This window comes from Pavona decussata, unplaced genomic scaffold, assembly GCF_977016875.1.
Source record: "Pavona decussata unplaced genomic scaffold, jaPavDecu1.1 SCAFFOLD_56, whole genome shotgun sequence".
Lineage (NCBI taxonomy): Eukaryota > Metazoa > Cnidaria > Anthozoa > Scleractinia > Agariciidae > Pavona > Pavona decussata.
The window spans coordinates 1,402,293-1,422,467 of NW_028145478.1; the positions used below are offsets into that span (position 1 = coordinate 1,402,293).

At 39.1% G+C, this 20,175-nt stretch overlaps 2 protein-coding genes, 1 long non-coding RNA gene and 1 pseudogene across 6 annotated transcripts in view; 1 reads left to right on the top strand and 3 right to left on the bottom strand.

Annotated features, from left to right (window-relative positions):
- Positions 1 to 206: 206 nt before the first annotated feature.
- LOC146480084 (uncharacterized) lies at positions 207 to 3,896 on the bottom strand (annotated as a pseudogene).
- Positions 3,897 to 5,199: 1,303 nt separating this feature from the next.
- On the top strand, positions 5,200 to 9,771 carry LOC146480085 (uncharacterized). The gene is made up of 3 exons (XR_014864805.1): positions 5,200 to 6,422; positions 7,069 to 9,006; positions 9,554 to 9,771. It is a non-coding gene; the product is annotated as an uncharacterized LOC146480085 (long non-coding RNA).
- Positions 9,772 to 10,540: 769 nt separating this feature from the next.
- Positions 10,541 to 12,757, bottom strand: LOC146480086 (uncharacterized). Its single transcript, XM_085110091.1, has 3 exons — positions 12,724 to 12,757; positions 10,999 to 12,607; positions 10,541 to 10,683 (listed from the first exon to the last, which is right to left on the bottom strand). The coding sequence occupies exons 1-2, from the start codon at positions 12,755 to 12,757 to the stop codon at positions 11,778 to 11,780; spliced, it is 864 nt and encodes a 287-aa protein (XP_084966217.1). The 3' UTR covers positions 10,541 to 10,683; positions 10,999 to 11,777.
- A 3,957-nt stretch (positions 12,758 to 16,714) lies between these two features.
- Positions 16,715 to 20,175, bottom strand: part of LOC146480087 (protein FAM13A-like) — a 31,160-nt gene continuing 27,699 nt past the window's right edge. For all 4 annotated transcript variants that reach the window (XM_085110166.1, XM_085110164.1, XM_085110167.1 and 1 more), the window contains 5 exons: positions 19,159 to 19,360; positions 18,245 to 18,405; positions 17,690 to 17,791; positions 17,381 to 17,435; positions 16,715 to 16,915 (listed from right to left, as the gene is read on the bottom strand). In XM_085110166.1, coding sequence (XP_084966292.1) covers positions 16,847 to 16,915; positions 17,381 to 17,435; positions 17,690 to 17,791; positions 18,245 to 18,405; positions 19,159 to 19,360 — 589 coding nt within the window. In that variant the 3' untranslated portion in view covers positions 16,715 to 16,846. The remainder of the gene's footprint in view (positions 16,916 to 17,380; positions 17,436 to 17,689; positions 17,792 to 18,244; positions 18,406 to 19,158; positions 19,361 to 20,175) is intronic.

The following is a 20,175-nucleotide window of genomic DNA, read 5'->3' on the forward strand; positions in this document are numbered from 1 at the left end:
TATTACGCTGGTAAACTTCTGGAAAGTGCGGTCTATTGCTTTTATGAAATAACTACTTTAATAGACAAAAACACTTAGAAATCGGCGCTTTTTATTTTGTAACTTGATCAAGTTGTTTATTCTCTTCAAATTCATCAGTAAGGCGGGAGAACCAATCGCAAATCGGGATCTATTTTGAGCATAAAATAAACCTGTTGAATCGCCGAAGGATACATCGCAGTTTGAGCGAATGAATGAAAGTGTTTTTTAAGTAAAATTACTGTCTAACTCTCACAAAAATGTGGCTAAAAAGGTAAATGCCTTGGCGAAAGAATGCTTTTTATCAGCAGATAGCAGTTACTGAGAAAAGTTATGTTTACACTGCCGATTTTACATGAATTGAACATATTGCTGTATGCTGTGGACGTCGCAACTATGCTGTGGTGAGCCATTCCTGTCGAGACGCTGTTCATGTTCATGGTGGAACTTGTACACGGCAGCTGCTGGAATGGACTTCTTGTAGCTGTACTTTGCTGAACGGCAGATGTTTGTACTCCTTTATCTTCGCAAAGAGCCACTGTCAAAACGTCGCTGCACTTTCGATGCTGATTTACTGATGGCTGATTGTGATAGCTTCGCAAGCTCGCTTCATTGCAGTGGCCAGAAATTGCCATGACCTCTCGATCTGTTAATCCGGCGTTGGCCCACAGGGTTATGGCCGTCGCTCTCACCGAATGGTTGGTGTAGGTACGAGACAGACCTGCTTTGGCACTGATTTCTTTCCTTTTATTAAGACAACTTGTTCTTTCCGAGTGGCCGATTTTCATACCACACTTTATCTGAAGGGCGCCAATTTCTCTTCGGATACTGAAATAGTGCATCGCATTGTGGATTGAGCTTAGTGAGGAAGACTTCCAGAGCAGAATAGTCATCGGTTGGACAGATGGTTCTTTGTCGTTTCGTCGTGCGTCATGGTGACGAAAGGGCAGCCTGTTGCATCTCTCTCAAACGCAAAGCTTGTTTTCTTGAGGTGTCTCTGGCCTTCAAACCCACGACGACACCAAAACAGAGAAACATGAAACCAGACGTTTCTCAAAAGGGACAGCGGCTTGGTGAGTGAAAAAACTTCACTTGTTTTGAGCTTGGCCAGGTCTTCTTTTTCTATTGCTGGTTTGTGCATGGTGTTTTGCATGCCTTCTTGCTTAAGCTGCTCAATTTTGGCGTCAAGCATTTGGTTTGAGAGGACAAAACGTGGGTCGTGAGTGAACCTTATTCCCAAACTGTGTGGTGGTGTGTTTTGATATCTCACAATGCCATTTCTTAAGGATAGAAGAGTCACGCGGCTGTAATTTTCGCCTTCTTTATTTCTTGCTTCGGCGTAGAATTGCCTCAGATTCCTGTCCAGCTCTTCGACCGCCATTTCCGTCAGACTTTCGCCAATAGCCTTTTGTTTACTCCACTCTAGGTGAACAGAGAACGAGGAATTGTGATTTGAGCAGTTAATAGCGGAGCTCTCGCGCGCGCCGCAGGCGCGCGCAGCGGAGCCCCATAGCTAAGAGAATTTGGTAACCCGTGAACGCGAGAAATTTTGGTTTGGTTATGACGTCACTGTCCGTCCGGCGTACGTCCGTCCGTACGTCCTTCCGCCCCTCTATGTAAGCCATTGTGAAATGCCACAGTCAACCTGTGTGGCAATCCGCGTTTTTCTTGTTTTTCGGCGGGAAGTTGCATCGCCAACTGCGTTTTAGAAAAAGAAAAGAAAAACATAATTTTAAAGACGACAAAATACAAAGTCAATTTATTTGACCGACAGCGGGAGAAACAGCAAGACGTCTAGCCGTGGAGGAAACAAATTGACTGGCACGTCATCAGAATCTTGAATTGAAACCATTTTACTCCGATCCGGCGCAACGAAACGTTGGACTTTTCCTCTAGAAGTGAAACGTTTCGTTCACTTAACGTTGTAAAACAAACGGCAAAAATCAACAATGGAATAAAAAGACTGATTATTCTCAGAAGAGGCGAGAACATGTGATTTTGTTGACAAAACTTTGCTGGATTGCTATCGTGCAAGATCTTGTTTTCTTGCAGTGTTGACACGCCGTGTAATTTAAACTTGAGCTTAATATTGCTAACTTCAGAGCAGTCTTTTGAGCTCATTTTTTTTTTTCGGTCCATGTTCAAAATTTCCCTTGGAGTTTTATTTTTTAATCTCCTCCGATCTCCGCCAAATTTTACCTTTCAACAGCGGGAGAAAGAGTAAGACTACGCGCGGCGGGAATTTACATGAAGGGGGCATTGATCATAAACAGCAGGCGCCGTGAGTCTTGAAGGGGCAACCCTAAAAACCTGAACGGTGCAAAAGGCAGAAAATCACCCCAAATCCAAGAACACGGAACGGCTAAGGGTTAGGTTCAAGGTTACAGCTTATTTGGGGTGATTTCCGACGACGTTCCGTGCTTTAGGATTTGTAGTGATTTTCCACCATTCCGCCGTTCCGCCGTTCCGCCGTTCCTGCTTTTAGTGTCGCCGATCGTGAAGTGAATCATTTTACTCCGATCAAGTTGGATTTTTCCTCTTCATTCTTGAAGTGAAAAGTTTCGCTCACTTAACGCTGTAAAACGAACGAAAAAATCAACAATGGAATAAAAGGACTGGCTATTCTCAGAAGAGGCAAGTACATGTATATTCTTGTGATTTTGTAGACAAAACTTTGCTCGTTTGCGGCTGTTTTGCAGTAAATTGATTTCTTGCTGTGTTGATACGCAGTTAATACTGTTAACTTCAGAGTTGTCCTTTTAGCTCATTTTTTTTCGGTTCATGTTCATTATTTCAATCCCTTTGCGTTTTATTTTCTAATCTGGTCCAATTTTGCTTTCCAACAGCGGAAAAAAGAGCAAGGCGAATAGCGGTGAGAAAGGACTGTTCTAGAGGCGGCACATTATAAACAGCGGATCTGATCCTCGAAGAAACGTTGGATGTTTCCTCTTGAAGTGAAACTTTTTGCTCATTTAACGTTGTAAAACGAACGAAAAAATCAGCAATGGAATAAAAGGACTGGTTATTTCCAAAGAGGCGAGTATATATTCAAGCTTAAGTCTTATATGTGATTTTGTTGACAAAACTTTGCTGTCGAAATTTGCAAGTTATTTTTTTGCAGTGTTCACACTGCAACATGTTTAACTTAAGCTACTGCTAATTTCAGAAAGGTCTCTTGAGCTCATTTTTCGGTCCATGTTCGTTATTTCCCCTGGAGTTTTATTTTCTAATCTCATTCCTTTTTGCTTCATGTAAGGAAATTTGATTCTCAGGTAAAATAGTCAGTGAAACAAACGTCTCGTAACACTTTTTTTTATCGTTAGCTAGCATAAGCTACTGACAAGATTTTCTCACATATATTTCTAATTTTTGCATTTATTTCTAACAATCTTCACAGAGAACAAACACAAATACTTTAAAGGATAGGATATGTCTTTTCAAAGGACGTTAAAAGCGAATGTAAAATTAGTCATTTAAGTGTGACCTCATTTTCATCATAACATCAAAAGTACGCAAAATTTGTCCGCTTGTTTGTGCAAATTTTTGAAAGTCGTCGTTTAGTTTATCTCTGTTCTGATTGTTATGAATTATCACAGTTTGTTTTTTTTTCCATTTATTACTCCAGGATACATGTATATTTGAAGTCTGTTTCATGGTTAGTGTAGCCTTTTTCTCTGAGGTTTATGGTTGATCAACAAAATTTGCCTAAGACAGTGACAGTTTGCCTCAATCATCTTTAAAATAATAACAACAAAATAATACTTTGAGCGTGAAGAAAACTATCAAAACTCGATAAATAGCCAATCCCGTCCTGAATATTTTCCTGTACCGTGTACAAAATATTTTGATATTTTTTTGTACCCCCCACTCACATCCATGAAGCTTTAAGAATGTCAGTTCTGCTGAAATGGGTTTGTGGGTTTCAAGAGGACACCTTACTTACTACACCTTAATGTACCTTATTGTATAGCAGATAGTATTTTTATTTGCATGAGGCCGAGTAAAATTAAGGTTTAATTTTCAAGCGGCAGGGGTATTTTGCAGAACACCGAATGTTGAATCTATAGAAGTCCTTTATGCAATGGCTGCCATAACAACAAATTAAAGCTAACCGTCTGTATAATTAACAATTATTCCACGAGCGCGCGTTAGATATGAGACGATAGATAGCCAACGAGGCGTGTAGCGCCGAGTTGGCTAATTAATCATCTCATATCCAACAAGCGCAAGTGGAATAATTGTTTTATTAAAAACGATCAAGAAATATTGCTAGATCTTACTGATTTCGCTGTGCAAGAACAACCAGAAGGCAATTAAATGGTCGCCATTTCTTGGCCATGGTATAATGGCTCATATACTATGGCCGCTAAGCCAATCAAATCCCTCGAATTGCATTATACAATGATTCAGTTTTTAATAATCAGTGTTATTAAAAACTGAATCATTGTATTATGCAATTCGAGCAATTTGATTGGCTTAGCGGCTGTGGTATATGAGCCATTATACGATGCCCGAAAAATAGCGACCATTAAATTGCTTTCTAATTGTTCTTGCAAAGCGAAATCAGCAAAATATAGCAATATTTCTTGATTGTTTTTAATAAAACAATTATTCCACTCGTGTTTGTTGGATATGAGATGATTATCGCCAACTTGGGGCTATCTATCATCTCATATCCAACGCGCGCTCTTGGAATAATTATTAATTAGCCCTAAACAGAAAAGAAATGTGCTTAGACCTTCATAACTTTGTTCGTTGTTCGCGTCCAAGCGATGTAGAGCGTCCGGTTTAAACTGTGGATACCTAACCCCCACATCAAATTAATTAAAGCTTTATAGAGCCGGCTTATTAAACTATGCCAAGAATTTTGAAATAAAATGAATTGTCGAATTTTTAGCGCTGTTTTCTTGAATCAATTTTTTCACTTGAAGGGGGCACTTGCTAAAACTCAAATGGAATTTGTTTGTTTACCTTCAATTTTGGACAGTAGCTAGTTTAACATATAAGGAACAAATACGTGTCGCAAATTTTTTCTTTTGAAATATTTTTTCTCCAAGTGATTTTTATACGATCACTTCACATTTCTTTAATCGTATTTCGTAAATGTTCTGTAACTTTTCACTGCAATTTAATATCACAGAACGCAGACATTTTTTGCACTTTGGATGTACCGCAAACTGAGGAGCAAATTAAATTGGCGAAAAACAAAATTCACTTGACTTGTAGCCTTTAAAAGGTGATTCGGATGCTCACATTTAGAGGTGGTAAAAAATTCGACAATTCATTTAATTTCGAAATTCTTGATATAGTTTGATAGCCAGCTCTATAAGCTTTAATTTGATTAAGGGGTTTACATATCTACAGTTTAAACCAGACATGTTGCTACACCGCTTGGAAGCGAAAGACCCCTAAAGGTATACGGTTACCTTTCTGCTAAACTGTTATGGGTGGCGAAAAAAATTATGTGACATTCGGCGTTCAGCATTCTGCAAAATACCCCTTCCAGTTAACAACTAACAATATTGTTAAGGTCTAAGCACTTTTCTATACTATTTAGGGTTAAGCGATTTACCAATAATTATTGACTGCAGTGTGTCCAATTCTAGTGCTGCACTTTTTATTTGCCAGCAATGGTATTCACACTCACTATCATCATTCTCACTCAGCATCCCCTCAGTTTCACTGCACCATGTTTCACCCACAACGACAGTGTCGTCTCCACCTTTTTTTATCATTATCATCAGATGTGGGTTTGTAAGCTTGTAAAAGACGCTGGCCTGGGACTTTCATTTTCGCTAATGTCTGTCCCCTTTGCTTCTTGTAGATGACTGGTTAATTAAATAGCACAATATTTTTATTTTTTCAATTTTTTTCTTGTATGGAAGGGAGTGTTTTTTCAAGAGTGTTAAGTTAAAAAAAAAAAAAAAAGAGATTTTAACCCTTCAGATAGTAGTAACTCTTCCCAATTGTTATCCTCATTCTCTGTTTCATCGCTTCTCAATGGTTGCTTGACTTCGCAAATCTTTGGAAAAATGGAGATGTTTTGAATGGTCTAGGTATATTTTCACTAGCTCCTCAGAAACCACAAACTAAGGTAGAAGAAAAGACTGTAATTTCTGTCCCTGTGTTCAGCTTTCCTCCATTGAAGGAATTAGGCATAAAGTCATCAACAGTACTGGTCATGCTGTTCCATCTAAAGAAGTAGCCGGAGATTCAAAGACATTTTAATTTGTACTTTAACTTCTCTTTATCCAGGAAAGGGCATGGAATTCTGCCCATCATGGAGCCAGCCAACCATTTTCACATGAAGCACACTGCTGCTCTTTCTTAACCTCGCAGGTGTCTTTGACAAATTCCATGTATAACTCTAGCCACAAATTTTTGCAAAATAATAATTATAGCCAGTTACATGTTTTTTTGAACTTTCAGATGCCTTCAAGTAATCATGGTTAGCTGGGTCCTGTTGAAAAAAAAAACCTGCCTCCTCCTCTGTTACAAATTCCCTTATGTAATCTGACAACAGGTGCATCATTGTGCAACACTATGTCATGAGCAACCCTCCATGCATTTCTTTTTCTTCGTAATTTCATAGTGAGCTAGCCACAGTTGTCTTCTAAATTTCTTGGTCTGATTTGTCATGAAATCTTTGAAAATATTCCATTTTATAGAACTGCCATCTGTAATGGCATCTCAGCCACCTGCAGGATTAGTCCTTTCCAGCCAGCTTCCCCCCGGTCACTGCTTTCGTGTGCTCGATGAATCCTGATGCAGTAATCAGACTTGCAAATTGGACAATTCGGCATCTCGTTACCCTGACCTCATCAAACAGTAGCATTATCCAAAACGTGAACTTAGGGAAAAATTTAAAAATCATCATAGGCCCCCATCTGCTTAAATTATAAACCCTCACTTAGGATTGTTTTAAGATTTGCCACTGCCTGGGCACAAAAGCCATGCACAGAGGGTGTAACCTTTACTGGTAGGTTTAGATCTTGTGTTTTAGCTGAAGCAAAAAATAAATTGATGTAAGCTTTCTTTTTACCATCACAGATCATGACAGATGTGATGAAAACACAGTTTGGCTCATGAATCACTTTGTTAATGGACGTTCTTGTTGAGGCAGTTCATAAACTTGTAAATCATCCATTCTTGTGTGAAAGTTTTTGTGCACTTTTCCCATCAAGGGATAGATCCAGTTGTGTATTAAATTGTTTACCTTTTGATAAATGTTGATGTGATGGCACGAACCAAATTAAATGGGCACTCGCTGAGCATATAAAATTTTTCTTCAGCAGTAAAGATTTTAATTAGTTGGCCAGGCAGGGCTATTGCTCTAGCATGTTGTGTACAACAGAGATTGGCCACTGGATGTCTGGGCCTACAATAGCTGCACGTTTATAAGCAACAGTCAGCACTGTCACTCAATCATTCTTATAACTATTCAATTGATGGAGGCTACAGAAATATGCTGAACAAGGGGCATTCCCTGTATACTTTACAGTGCAACGAACTCAACTCGGGCCACCCAACATTAATCAGCCAATCATAGGTCACGTTTACAACAAAGGACTCTGGCTTTGGTAGAAAAAAGTGTCGGTTTTATCGGTGGCCCTGGTTGAGTTTGTTGCACTGTCTGTAAGACAAAACCTCACCGTACCTTTAGTTAAATATATATATTTTTTACAAAGCCTGAATATCAGCTGTTTCCCATCTCTCACCAATCATCTAGAGAGGAGATGACTGATATTCAGGCCATGTTTAATGCAACCAGACCCTGGCTTCTTTTGAAGACTGTGATTTAACAGATACAAGGTCAAACTTCTTATCAGCCATCTCTTTTAATTGAAAGAAAAATTTAAAACTTGGTAGTGGGTAATGAATTATGAAATATGTACAGTTATTTATTTTTACAGTGCAATCTTAGTTATTTGAACTCTCAATGTTTTTCACCCCTTCCAATTCTTCAAGAACAAATAGTTGTTACAGCGGTTACCAATAACACGCGACCAATCGCCTTCAAAAGACTCTGATAAAGTTGCGTTTTGGTGGACGTCAATCATAGAAAAGCCATTGAAATTATTTTGAATTCTTAGACCATTCCAAGGCAACAGAACCAAGAAATTGAGTTTTATCCGCTGATGGATGGTAAACTTTATGAAAGTTGATTTCCAAGCCAGATTATCTAAAAAAAAAATGGGCATTATTTAGACGAAGCAGTTTTTTTTATGAAACATTTGAAATCGCTACACCTGATAATAAATCAGCGATGCGTGCAAGTGAGTAAATTATCACTTGCAGTGAAAATTGAAATTTTTAATCCAAAAATACCTTTTATTTGCACTTGATCTGGCTCGAGAATCAATTTAAATAAAGTTTACCTTCTCTTAGCGAGGTAAAATTCTTAGTTTCTTGCCGCGTTACCTTGCAATCTTGTCAGAATTCAAAATAATTTCAACGGCTTTTGTTTGATTGACGTCCACCAAAACGCAACTTTATCTGACTCTTTTGAATGCCGTAGGTCGCGTGTTATTGGTAACCGCTGTAAAATTCTCTTGGATTTGCTTCAGTCAGTTTTTTGCCTCCAATTTTTTGAACAAAATTCATTTTCACTAGGAAGTTAAAAAAAATTGGTACAGTACTTCCACTGAAGTGATTGTCACATAACAATATCATAAAAATGTTAATATACCAAGTAAATTGTTTTCTTTTACTTACTTTTGATTATCCAATAATAACTGTTAATTTTCATGGGTTTTGTGACATGCAGTAACCAGTGCTACAGTTTTCTACACCTTACCACATAGTCTGGTATAACTTTTTCAGTAACATAAGGAAAAACACTAAATAATATTACTTTCCCTTTCCATTCTGTCCAGGGTTTATGTAAAAACTTTATTTATATGAAAATAGTTTAATCCACTGATTGTTTTGGAGAATAAAGTGATACAATGCTTTTAATTTGCAAATTATATTTCAAGCAAAGTATATGTTGGTCATCATTTTGTGAATTCAGAAGAGTACTATTGCTGTACATGCACTCATGCACTTTCTTTAGGCACTCTTGTTCCTTCTATTTTTTTCTTTCGGAAAAACAGGATGATGAAAATTAAAGTAAGGAATATTTTTGAGAGAATGCTTATTAAAATTAATGTTATGATACATTGTTGGTATTTTGCTGTGTAAAAATGAATGGGACTTCTCAGATGAGGTGCTATCCATAAACTGGAGAGATGAGGCTGCAGTAGTGTAGTGTTTAGCAGTCTAATGACTTCTTAAATTGAGATTTTGCTTGTAAGGACAAAAGGTTAATGGGTTGGAGCAAGGCCTGTTCCGTAATTGAGAAACCAGAGAATAAAATCTGCAGTGTAAATTTTTGTGGTGGAACGAAACCGCTTAATTTTCTTTTCAGTATTACCTCAGTAAGAAAATGTGATCCATGAGAGGTAAAGAAAAACTCTTTGACAGATAAAAACCTATGACCCCAGGATTTTTTGATCACTGATGGACCAAAATTAATCTCCTCACTAGGGTAAAGCAAAATTTAAGTGGTTTCCTTCCCACACAGAAATTTACACTCCAAGGATAATTCTCTGATTTCTCAGTTGTATAGTCAGTACTGCACAACACAAAATTTCATTATCCCTTAATTGTTGTGTAATTTCCAACTTTACTCCAAGTTAACTCTCGTGTAGCAAAGTGTAGAAAAACTGCTGGGGATAACCGGCTCCCATAACTGCCTGATGGATTTTTTTGGGGGTAACGATTTTGACAGCGACAGTTGAGGATTTATACACAGGATTGATTCTAAGTCAAACAATTTACTAACTTAATTTAAAATCAGGTACAAATGACTAGGGACTGAAAAATTTTTTTTTTCTGTTGAATAATTAGACTTACGACATTTATTGCATTCAACATAGAAAGAACGCACTCCTTACACAGATTGAAGTTGAGATTGTGTGGGAGAACTAAAGTTGATTGCCATGAATGAAAGGATATTGGGACATACATGTGTATATCTGGCAACCCCTGTATATTTTGCAGGGGCAGATGACATCATCACCAAATTGGCAAAGGAGAGAACCTACGCTAGGATCAAGGTTATCAAACGCACTCTCTGATCCAGTTTTGATTATAACTAGTTTCCATAAATACAAAGTAGCAAAAGGCATTCACAAGTGATTGTTGTTTTGACTTTAAAATATCAAGAATAAGAGGCAGCCAATTACTGCTGTGGTTTCTCTGAACAAAACAGTATCACTTTGCAATCTCAAAACAATGGAACTAATGTGATTGACAGGAAGTTATGAAAGGTTCATGTTTTCCTATCCCACCGAAACAAATGGGAAAAATTATACTGCATAATTTCTTAGATTAAGTTAAGAGCAAGAAAGACATCTTAACTCTCTTGTAAATCAATATCAGTTGCATGGAACTGACCATTTAGTTTGAGTTCATACAAAAACCAAAATAAGCACACAAGAATAGCTATCAACCTGGGAATAACAGAAATTTTTAAAAATGAGCTTTTCAATCTAATTTATTGAATTAATGAGCTACAAGTGCAGTAAGAAAATATAAAAAATTATGGCACAAAGCTAATTTGACTTGAAATATTTCTCCTGTATTCAAACATCTCCAATGTGCATCTCCCTCAAACAGAACCTAAACATAAAAAAAATCATTCAATTTGACTAGAAAAAGATGAAATTTTAAATATTTTGTAAATCCCTATAACTTATAATGACTCGTTGTTCAATTGCTCCACGGTGTACCAGTTTGGAACGATCTCCTAGTATTAGTAGACCAAATGAATTCATATAACAACACTGGCCTACTATTGTCCGTATTAGCTTGCAATTTTAATATTATCTTGATTAAAGATTTCTTTTAGAAAATTGCTCCCTTGTCAGAAAAAAAACAACACTACAAACAGTTTAAAGGTGTGTAAGCATACATAAAGATTTCAAGATATCTTACCTCCTTGATTGACGGAGCTGTCGGACCTTTTGCCTTCCACCGACACAGCAAAACCCCTTCTACTTTTGACATTTAAGCTTATCACACTAAAAGTTTTCTTCAAATCTGCTGTCAAAACGGAACATTTCCACACAGTCGTGCAGGAAAAATAAGACGAGGCGTAGGAAAAATTTGATGCTTCCAAACCTGAAAACTTATGCAGAAATTAAAAAGATCCTTTCTTTTTTATCCACCATCCTAATACAGGAAGATGTCTGAACACTGCTACGTTTATCTTGTTTTATCCAAATCTCTAGAACGAAGCAATTGACTAGCAAAGACACCTAATGCACCAGTCAATTGAAACCCCCACCCCCCAGGTCCCGGGGAAGGGTGGGGGATTTGACATAGGCTCTGGTCAAAAGGCATCAATATCCCTACCCCCTGAGGCTGGAGTTCAGATCAAACGCCACTACCCCTGGGGCAAGAAAGCTGATACTATCAAAAGTTCTAAGAAAAGAACGTGCAAGACCTACATTTACATGGGAAAATTTAATAATGTTCTTCTTCCAGGTTTGTGCAGCTTTGATTAAAATGCTAATCACACTCTCATACAGTTTGTTCAACTATTAAACGAAGGAAAAGCATGCTGTATTTCATTATTGGTCATGACCATCTCATTACATGTATTTAATAGACTGCAAATTAGTGAAATTTGAAATACACTGTATATATTATCACACAAACTCCGTTTATTTGGCTCAAGTTCAGTTTTTTAGAAATTTAATACCTTAAACTGTCTACTGAGGTGAATTCTCCATGGCTGCAACCTTGCACTGTGCGCAAATCCACTCTCCACTTGGTGCTGTTGAAAGCCCCACACACTGAAAATGGAACCACTCTATGGGACAGTCTTTATGTTCACAGGCAATCATGTCTCCACACTCTGGCCCTCCACAAATACACCACGAGTCAGGGGTGTCAACAGCTGCTTTACTAGACTTCTTCTTGAGAGAGTTCTCTTTTCTTTTTGCAGAAGCTTTCTGGGCACCTGCTTGGCGATGTTTCCTCACATCACTTAGGTGTCTTACCCACATCTCAACTTCATCGGTACGGAGTAAGGTTTGCTTTGCTAGTTTCCCTATCTCATCGGACGTCAGTTCCAGACATTCCTTTTGTTTTTTGTCAAAGGCATCTTTTATCACAGTACTTGGAGGAGAAATGGAGGCTTTGCTCAAATTGCAGTTATCCACTGCTAGCACCTCTTCTGGTCCCTTGTAGTGTCCACTACAAATACCACTGCACTTGTCACATTCCTTGGCTCCCCAAGGTCGTTTAGGGTCTGGTACTGGAAATGGCAGGTACTGAATACTTGGCCCTCCTGGGAACCATAATGAATCATTGGCTGGTTTTCCGTTCTTGCAAACTGGATGGATGCAACCCTCCTTGTAACAGGCTTTGAGAGCAAACACATACCCACTTGGAAGGTTTGGTACCATGTGCTGGTTCCGTAAGTTCCAAACCTGTTCAAAGTAATGATATTGATTTGGCTCCTTCTTCTTGAGTTCGGCCTTAGCTGCTTTGGTTCCCCTCAAATACACAAGTAAATTCTGTCTCTGATCTTTCAGCTCTGGAAATTAAATGTAAATAATACATCCAAACAATAGAAAACAAATTACTTGATTCAGATTGAATATTAATTGCAGTGGATGGTAAAGTAAAAGCATGATATGCGTGGATTCAAACCACTGTTACGTACCTTTCTTTCGCCTTCCGCCATCTTGGAAGTTCCATGTGAAGTACTAGTGCCCAGTTCCACTCTTGCCCGAGGTGGGGACGGGAACCGCGGTCGAAAACAGTCAAATGCACCACCCCCAGGGGACAGCTTGTTGTTCAAAAGTGATTCGATGTCCCTATTTTCCCCCACCCTTCCCCGGGACCTGGGGGGTGGGGGTTTCAATTGACTGGTGCATAAATCGACACCTAAATCGCCTCTTCGCTCGTACTCAAAGCCCGCGTTACCCTTACCTATCCGGGGTAGGTACTTCATATATGGTAATTATTATTCCTCGCGAAGCGAGGGCCGAAGGCCCGAGCGTAGCGAGGTTAATTCCTCGCGAAGCGAGGGCCGAAGGCCCGAGCGTAGCGAGGTTAATAAATTTGTCGGGCCGAAGGCCCGCCGAAGGCCGCGCTCGGGAGCTAAGCCGTGAAAATTCGTGCCGAACATATATTTATATATATATATGTATGTATGTATGTTTATATATTTCCGTGAAGGTGTCCGCATATTGCCTAGCAACGGTGAAAAACAAAGTATGAATGACGTCAGGTTGTCTGGCGTCGTCTGCAGCAAAATTTGCATACATCGGGAAAGTTTGCGTGTCGGATAAAATTTAATCAATATTCCCTGGATCCAGATCAATCTCTCCAGAATCTTTTCCCTTTCTTCCAGAAATCTTTTTTGTGAAAGATTGCATTGAAGAAATTACACGTTTTGTGGTCGCGGTAAAATAATTTTCCGTGGGAAATAAATTCATCGAACTACGCCCGTTGTACATTTCATCTCGTCAGAAATAGATTTTTAACCGCAAACCGCAAACTAGCCTGTGGAACTACGAAAAGACCATGCTCATCAAAATAGTTGCTATGTTCAGAAACCTTTTAATCTCCTCATTCGATGCTACAATACGAGTAAAGAGGGCTTTCCACCCAGCCCCAGCTTCGCGAGGTTTTGCGAGTCACGTATTTCTAGTAAATTTGTCGGGCCGAAGGCCGCGCTCGGGAGCTATTCGAGCCGAACATATATTTATATATATGTTTATATATTTCCGTGAAGGTGTCCGTGCTGTTGCCTGGCAACAATGCGCAAACAAAGTATGAATGACGTCAATCTGTCTGGCGTCGTCTGAAAAAAATTTGCATACATCGGAAAAAAATGCGTGCATGATCAAATTTCAACTGCAATGTTCATCAATATTCACTGGATACAGAACTATCTCTCCAGAACCTTTTCCCTTTCTTTTAGGAATCTTTTTTGTGAAAGATTGAATTGAAGAAATTACAAGTTTTGTGGCCGCGGTAAAATAATTTTCCGTGGGAAATAAATTCATTGAACACGACAGCGCTGCACGCCCGTTGTACATTACGTCGCGTCAGAAATAGATTTTCAACCGCAAACTAGCCTGTGGAACTACGTAAAGACCATGCTCATAAAAAATCCTATGCCCCTTTTAATCTCCTCATTTGATGCTACAGTACGAGTAAAGAGGGTTTTCCACCCAGCCCCAGCTTCGCGAGGTTTTGCGAGTCACGTATTTCTAGTCACCATATATGAAGTACCTACCTTATCCAGCACCCGTTCCGCTGGATAAGGGTAATGCGGGCTCTGCAAACGTGATAGCCGCCTTTTTTAAATGAAGAATCTGGGTACTAGGAGTCCAGGATCAGGAGTCGGAAGACCTTAGATAGCATAGTCTCCTTCGCAGCCGTTATTAGTGTCTTCACGCTACGCTCCGTGGGGAGGAACGTTGCGTGACGACCCTTATAACGGCTGCGAAGAAGACTATAGATAACAAGGACTGCAAACCAGATTTCAGAGCCCAGCGCTTTTCGCGAAAGCATGGGTTTGGTAGGGGTGCCAATTCTCGCGGGCCTACAAACCTGGTTCCAATCCTTGTTATTTAAGGATTATATATTTTCCTAGGAATTTCATTCCCATTCAAAAACGCGCGTGGGCTCTGGGGACGGGATTGGGGAACAAGCGCAAAGATCAACCAATCACCAACCCTTGCTCGGTAAAAGGAAAATAAAGAAAAAATGCTCTCTGTTACAAAAAATCAGCCTTAAATAATTGTGCTCTCTGTATTACCAATACCCGATGATCATGGCCTCCTGGAATTACATTGTTGATGGGGAGTTTGCTGCATATGCATTAGAAATATATATAACTTTAGAAAGGATGAGGAACTACGTCCATACGATAAGCAGATTTCTATAAATGCTATCAAAAAAATTGGAGCTCCGCTTTTAGGCTTGGCTAAATATATATTATCAAATACCTTGTACTGGGGTTGAAGTCGGTTTTAATTGTTTTAAACGCTTCAAGTTATTTGTAAACAACTTGACTTTGGCATAACCTTCCATAAATTACAAATTTTGTACTGTTTATCAATACTGTTTGAGCCGTTTATTTTATAAAATAACAGTTTCAGTGAAAAGCCAGGCTAAAAGATTATTCATATAATTAAAACCAACCTGTGAATACGGAAACTGCCCACTGTGTTGCCTGCTAGGTTTTTTTGGCTTGTGCATTTTCGACGATCGAGTCAAGTTCTTCGTTTTCCACATCGGCAAATCTTCTCTTTTTGCTCGACCTTTCTTCTTCTGCCTCAGTATTTAAGCTCTCCTTTTTAGAATTTGGCTCCGAATTTTTATTGTGCGGCAAAAGCACATCAAAGCCTGAGAGCAGCGGGAGTTTACCGGTACAATAGTACATATATAGGTTTGGCAACTCTATTGACCAATCAGAACGTGCGTAGTATGTTAGTTATTTTATAAAATTCTATGGATATTCCATAAAAATTCTGAATACCAAAGTAGCATGGATGAAAAGAACGATGTACCGGTATTATAGTTGCATTTCATTTCGTTGCTGGTATATCGAGAAGCTCCCAAATGTATTATTTCCTTTCCGAAACACTCATAAACTATCCCTAACCAACATTTCGAAAAACTGGGAAAATTGTACCGTATTTGTGACCATAATTTTTTTGCTTACGTCTAGTTTATGTGATTTTGGTAGGGCATTGGAGCAAAGGCGATTAACCTAGGTTCATGGGATTCGAATGTTCAAGGTTGGATGTTTTTTTTCGCTATATTGACTGGACTATGAGCGCTGTTTTCTTGAGTAGACCTGCACCTCTCAAAAAGCTCTATTTTCACTGGACCCTAATATCCTGCAGCTGCATTGTTTTTTTAGGGTGGGGAACATTGTTCTGTTGTGCTCTTGACCAACCATGTAAGACGTTAATGGTGCAGGTCGCCCGTTTTGTTAAAAAAAATTGGAAACAAGGACGAGTGCTTTATCAGGGGTTCCAAACACCGAGAAACAGATGAATGCACGTGGCCGCAGACCTGCTGCTTTTATTTTTTTCAAGGTGTTTGGAAACCCTGATCAAGCACACAGCCCGACTGGCATGACTTGTCAAAAGGAAGCTCTGAATAAAGCCAACGAATCTTTGGTTTTTACACGAAAATATGAAAAGCCAGTTCCGACAAGGGGCAAATGTTGTACAAAGCAAAAAACCCTTCCTCTATATCCGTCAACGAGTTTTTTTTGCTTATTTTCGACAAACTGCTTGTGTACAAACACTATAATTATTGACTTACATTGCAATTCCACCGCCCCTTCATCGTTGTGAAAGAATACCGAGGCTGTAATGGAGAATCAGTCACAATTCGTGTGGTGTTGAGACCACTGTATAACCAAATTATTGTAATGTCCAGAATTCTCCTTAACTGATTTGATCCCATTGTGTGGCATGAGAATGATGCGTAAATGACACGGGCATACTCGGAAAAAAAATCCGAGGCATTCAGCTTTTTTTTCCCGAGTATGCCTGTGTCATTTCCTGAATGAAAGAAAAACTCGCTCGTGTGGGGTGAAGAAGCCGGAGTCGATACTTTGGATCGCTGAGCCAGTACGCTCACAAAACTCACAAGGAACCAACCAAACCCGTTAATAAACAAAAAATAACATTTAATCTTTCTTAAAACTCTATACAAAATTCAACATATAACAATGCTTTTTTTTTGTTTAACAAATAAAGGAAATAATATATACAAGCATGAATCTTGAACGAGGTTCGGTTTACAACGTGCTACTGACTTGTCGTTTGGTCAATAAAGCCTCTATGAGCTTTAACTGATGCTTGATATGCTGAAAAGGAAACAAAACACACTGAATACTGGATACTTAGTAAATGGCACCAAAAGCTTCTCTTCTCGTTCAGGACAAGCACTCTTCAGTCATCAGATCTCTTTTCTCCTCAACGCCTTTTAAAACTGAATATGGCGACCGGTACATTTATTCATAATTCTTAGCGTACAAAAACCCTAAAAAGGTTAATAAAAACGCACAGGAAAGTTCTAAAACTTCAAACCTAGCAAACAAAATATTGTTAGTACTGGGACGAATTTCGCAAAAGTGTATGGCTTGCCATCTGCCTATTGGCTGTGTTGGGTTCGCTAGGTATTAATGTACAGCCGCCATATTCTTTCGTACGCTGGATTGATTGTGCCTCTGCGCCATCCATGAGGCTACCGGAGGCATGCACAGAAAAAAGGGTCGATAGAAACACTCAAACGAATGCTTCAAACAAAAAATCGTACAAAATGAAGATACCTTGTACTCGTGATAATCTGGTTCCATCTCGCCCCTATCTTCTCTTTGAACTCGCCTGTGGATGTTAAAAATCCCTTCAGTAAGTTGCTTTTTGCTTGTTACTACTGTGCTTATACTATGACGCATACGTTTGCGTGACTTGTGCACGAGAAAATAAAACGCACACTCTGCACGTCACGCGAACACCTACTCGAATATCATTCTGCTTATTTAAACAATTCAAAGATTTTTCCAGGCGAACTTTTTACCTGTGGAGTACTAGAACGCCATATGCACAAACACTGTACGCTAGTTAAGTACACCACTTACCGTCCTGTTTGCTCGAAGAATTCGTCTTCAAATTTCTTAAGCTTCTTTCTCATTTTCTTTTTCTCTTTTCTCTTTAGTTCCAGCTGTTCGCCCAACTCATCTCTAAAGAAAAAAATTCAGCATTACATTCACGATGACATCAAATTAGGAGTTACTATTAACAAGGACCTTTAGATCAATGTTCGAACAAAGCGACTTTTTAAGTGTGGTTTGTTAGAGACTCATTGTTGTAACCTAAAGGTTCCTTTTGTCTGAATGTGTGCGTGATTTTAACCTTTCCAAAGCCATTCAATAGCTATTTTACAATAATTTGTCAAACTGCCTTTGCTTCGCTTTTGCTTGTAACCGGCTGAAGTATTAACCGTGAGTAAATAAAGTTGAACTCACTTGAGGTCGAGCTCAGTACTCGTCGAGAACTTCGGGATTTTTTCGTACTAGCCAAGAAAAAAAATTCCCCAGCTCGACATGTAGACAAGTGTAAAACAGACTTGTTTCCCTTCACCCAATCATTCCTATAACATTCGCGTGTTAGACCATAACTCAAGGCACACATACCGAGTCATCTGGTGGAATTTGGCGTCCTCTCTGTTCTGAGCAGTATCGCTAATGTTCATTGTGTCCTGTATCGTGTCTCCCAAGAGCTCATCTTCACCATCTAGTGTGTCGGCGAAAGCTGCATCCAGAGCTTTCCCTGCCATGCGACTTCTAGGCGAGCCCTGCAAAACGAACAATCTTATGTACTATCTACACAACAGTTTACAATGGTACTACATGCAGAACCACTGTCTGCAACGGTAACAGATGAAAACGCCCCTAATACAAAAATCCCGACCATAAAGCAATCAATATAATTCCAACAGCACCCACCCCCGAATTTCTCAACATTGCCATCGTCATTAGTATACCCCCCGGCATTAAACAGGACTCGTGATTTTCACCTCACAATGAAACAAACGGCCATAGTCGAAACCCACAACCCAAGTGAACAGTGACACATGTAAGTCACTCGCTGCCTTGATACGGACTGTTTTGATGCTCTCAGAGGATAATTTACACAAACTGATTAATCGCGGACCTGATTAGCAGGGTCAATCGCATGGGCCAATTTACACGTGACAATTTGTTGACCGATTTCGTGAATTGGGGCTAGATCTGACACCAGTCTGTCCACTGAAGCGCGGGTGAAAACTCAGCCTAATTCAGAAAATCTGTAACAATTCCACAGACTTTTATAAATTGGACCAATTTTCGTCCGCTAACTCATTCTGTTTGTGAAATTGGGCCAAATCGGCCCTCTTTTAATCAGTACGTGAAAATTAGCTTTTAGATTACACAAGCGGACGTGCACACAGAATTTGTGAATAAGTTTATGAGGTAGAAGGGTGAACCACTAGACCCCAACACAAAAACCAGCAGATGGAATTTTTTAGCCCTTGTTCCTGAGAATCAAAAGACTGAATAGGTCTTACCCTGCTTCCAGTCATGGGTAGTGATTGAGTCATTCTAGCAGGAGACCCACCACTGGGTGAGTGCAATGGTGCATCCTCGTGAATTGGGGCTAGATCTGACACCAGTCTGTCCACTGAACTGGTCCGCGGGCGACCCCCACTCGGGATTTTTATCGGCGCTTCTAATACCGCGGAGGCAAGCTTACGTTTGATTGTACGGTACCTAGTAAAGAACAAAACGAATTTTATTATTACATACTCAAAGGAAAATTGTCACAATTTAAATTTGTTAAGGCAACATAAGAATTAAATTGCCTATTGCTCATATCAACAGAACAAAATACAAATCAGGAAGGGGCATGGATGACACCCTACCCATGCCAAGCCCTGATTTCTTTTCACGAAGAGAGAAATCGTTGTACATAGCAATTACGCAGTCATGATTGACCTAATACCTTAGCAACATTTTAAAAGCTTCTGAGCAGTACTTTCCGGTCCTATCTCTTAAGATAGTTGCGCTTAAAAGCTATCGACAAGTTTTTTCCTTAAGCCAATGATACACGGTAAGGGTTCAGTAGCTGCTGTTCAACAAGGTAAGGTATCTGGCATAGACCGACACCCTCTAAGGGGACTATTACCCAAGAAGAAAGTATCGACTTACAATTTAAGGAATCAAACAAGTCAGTATCCAAAAGTTAATACAGATAGATTCAAGAACTCTTACGTTAATCGACTAATTTTTAAATACAATTTGGCTATGTAGGTACTTTTTACTCAAATACTCAACTGAGTGTGACATAAGATATGTATTTTTTATCTTGTGAAGAAATAAAGACTTTTTATTTATTTATTTATTTTATTTATCCTGTGATGTTGAACGTTGAAATATGCCGTTCAACATGTTAAAAGTTGTTGAACGAAAATAGAGCTTGGCTCCATTCCGTTCAACAAGTTGCGGCAATAAGGCAACAAGTCGCAACAATGTTCAACATTTGTTGATCAACAAAAGTTGAACGATGGTGAACCGTGTATCATTCG

Bases quoted from the DNA above. Each gene is read 5' to 3' on its own strand.
- LOC146480086 (XM_085110091.1), bottom strand. From the start codon at position 12,757: ATGGCGGAAGGCGAAAGAAAGGTACGTAACAGTG. The intron at 12,608-12,723 runs GTTTGAATCCAC...TTTAATTTCCAG, and splicing joins AAGAAAGGTACGTAACAGTG to AGCTGAAAGATCAGAGACAG.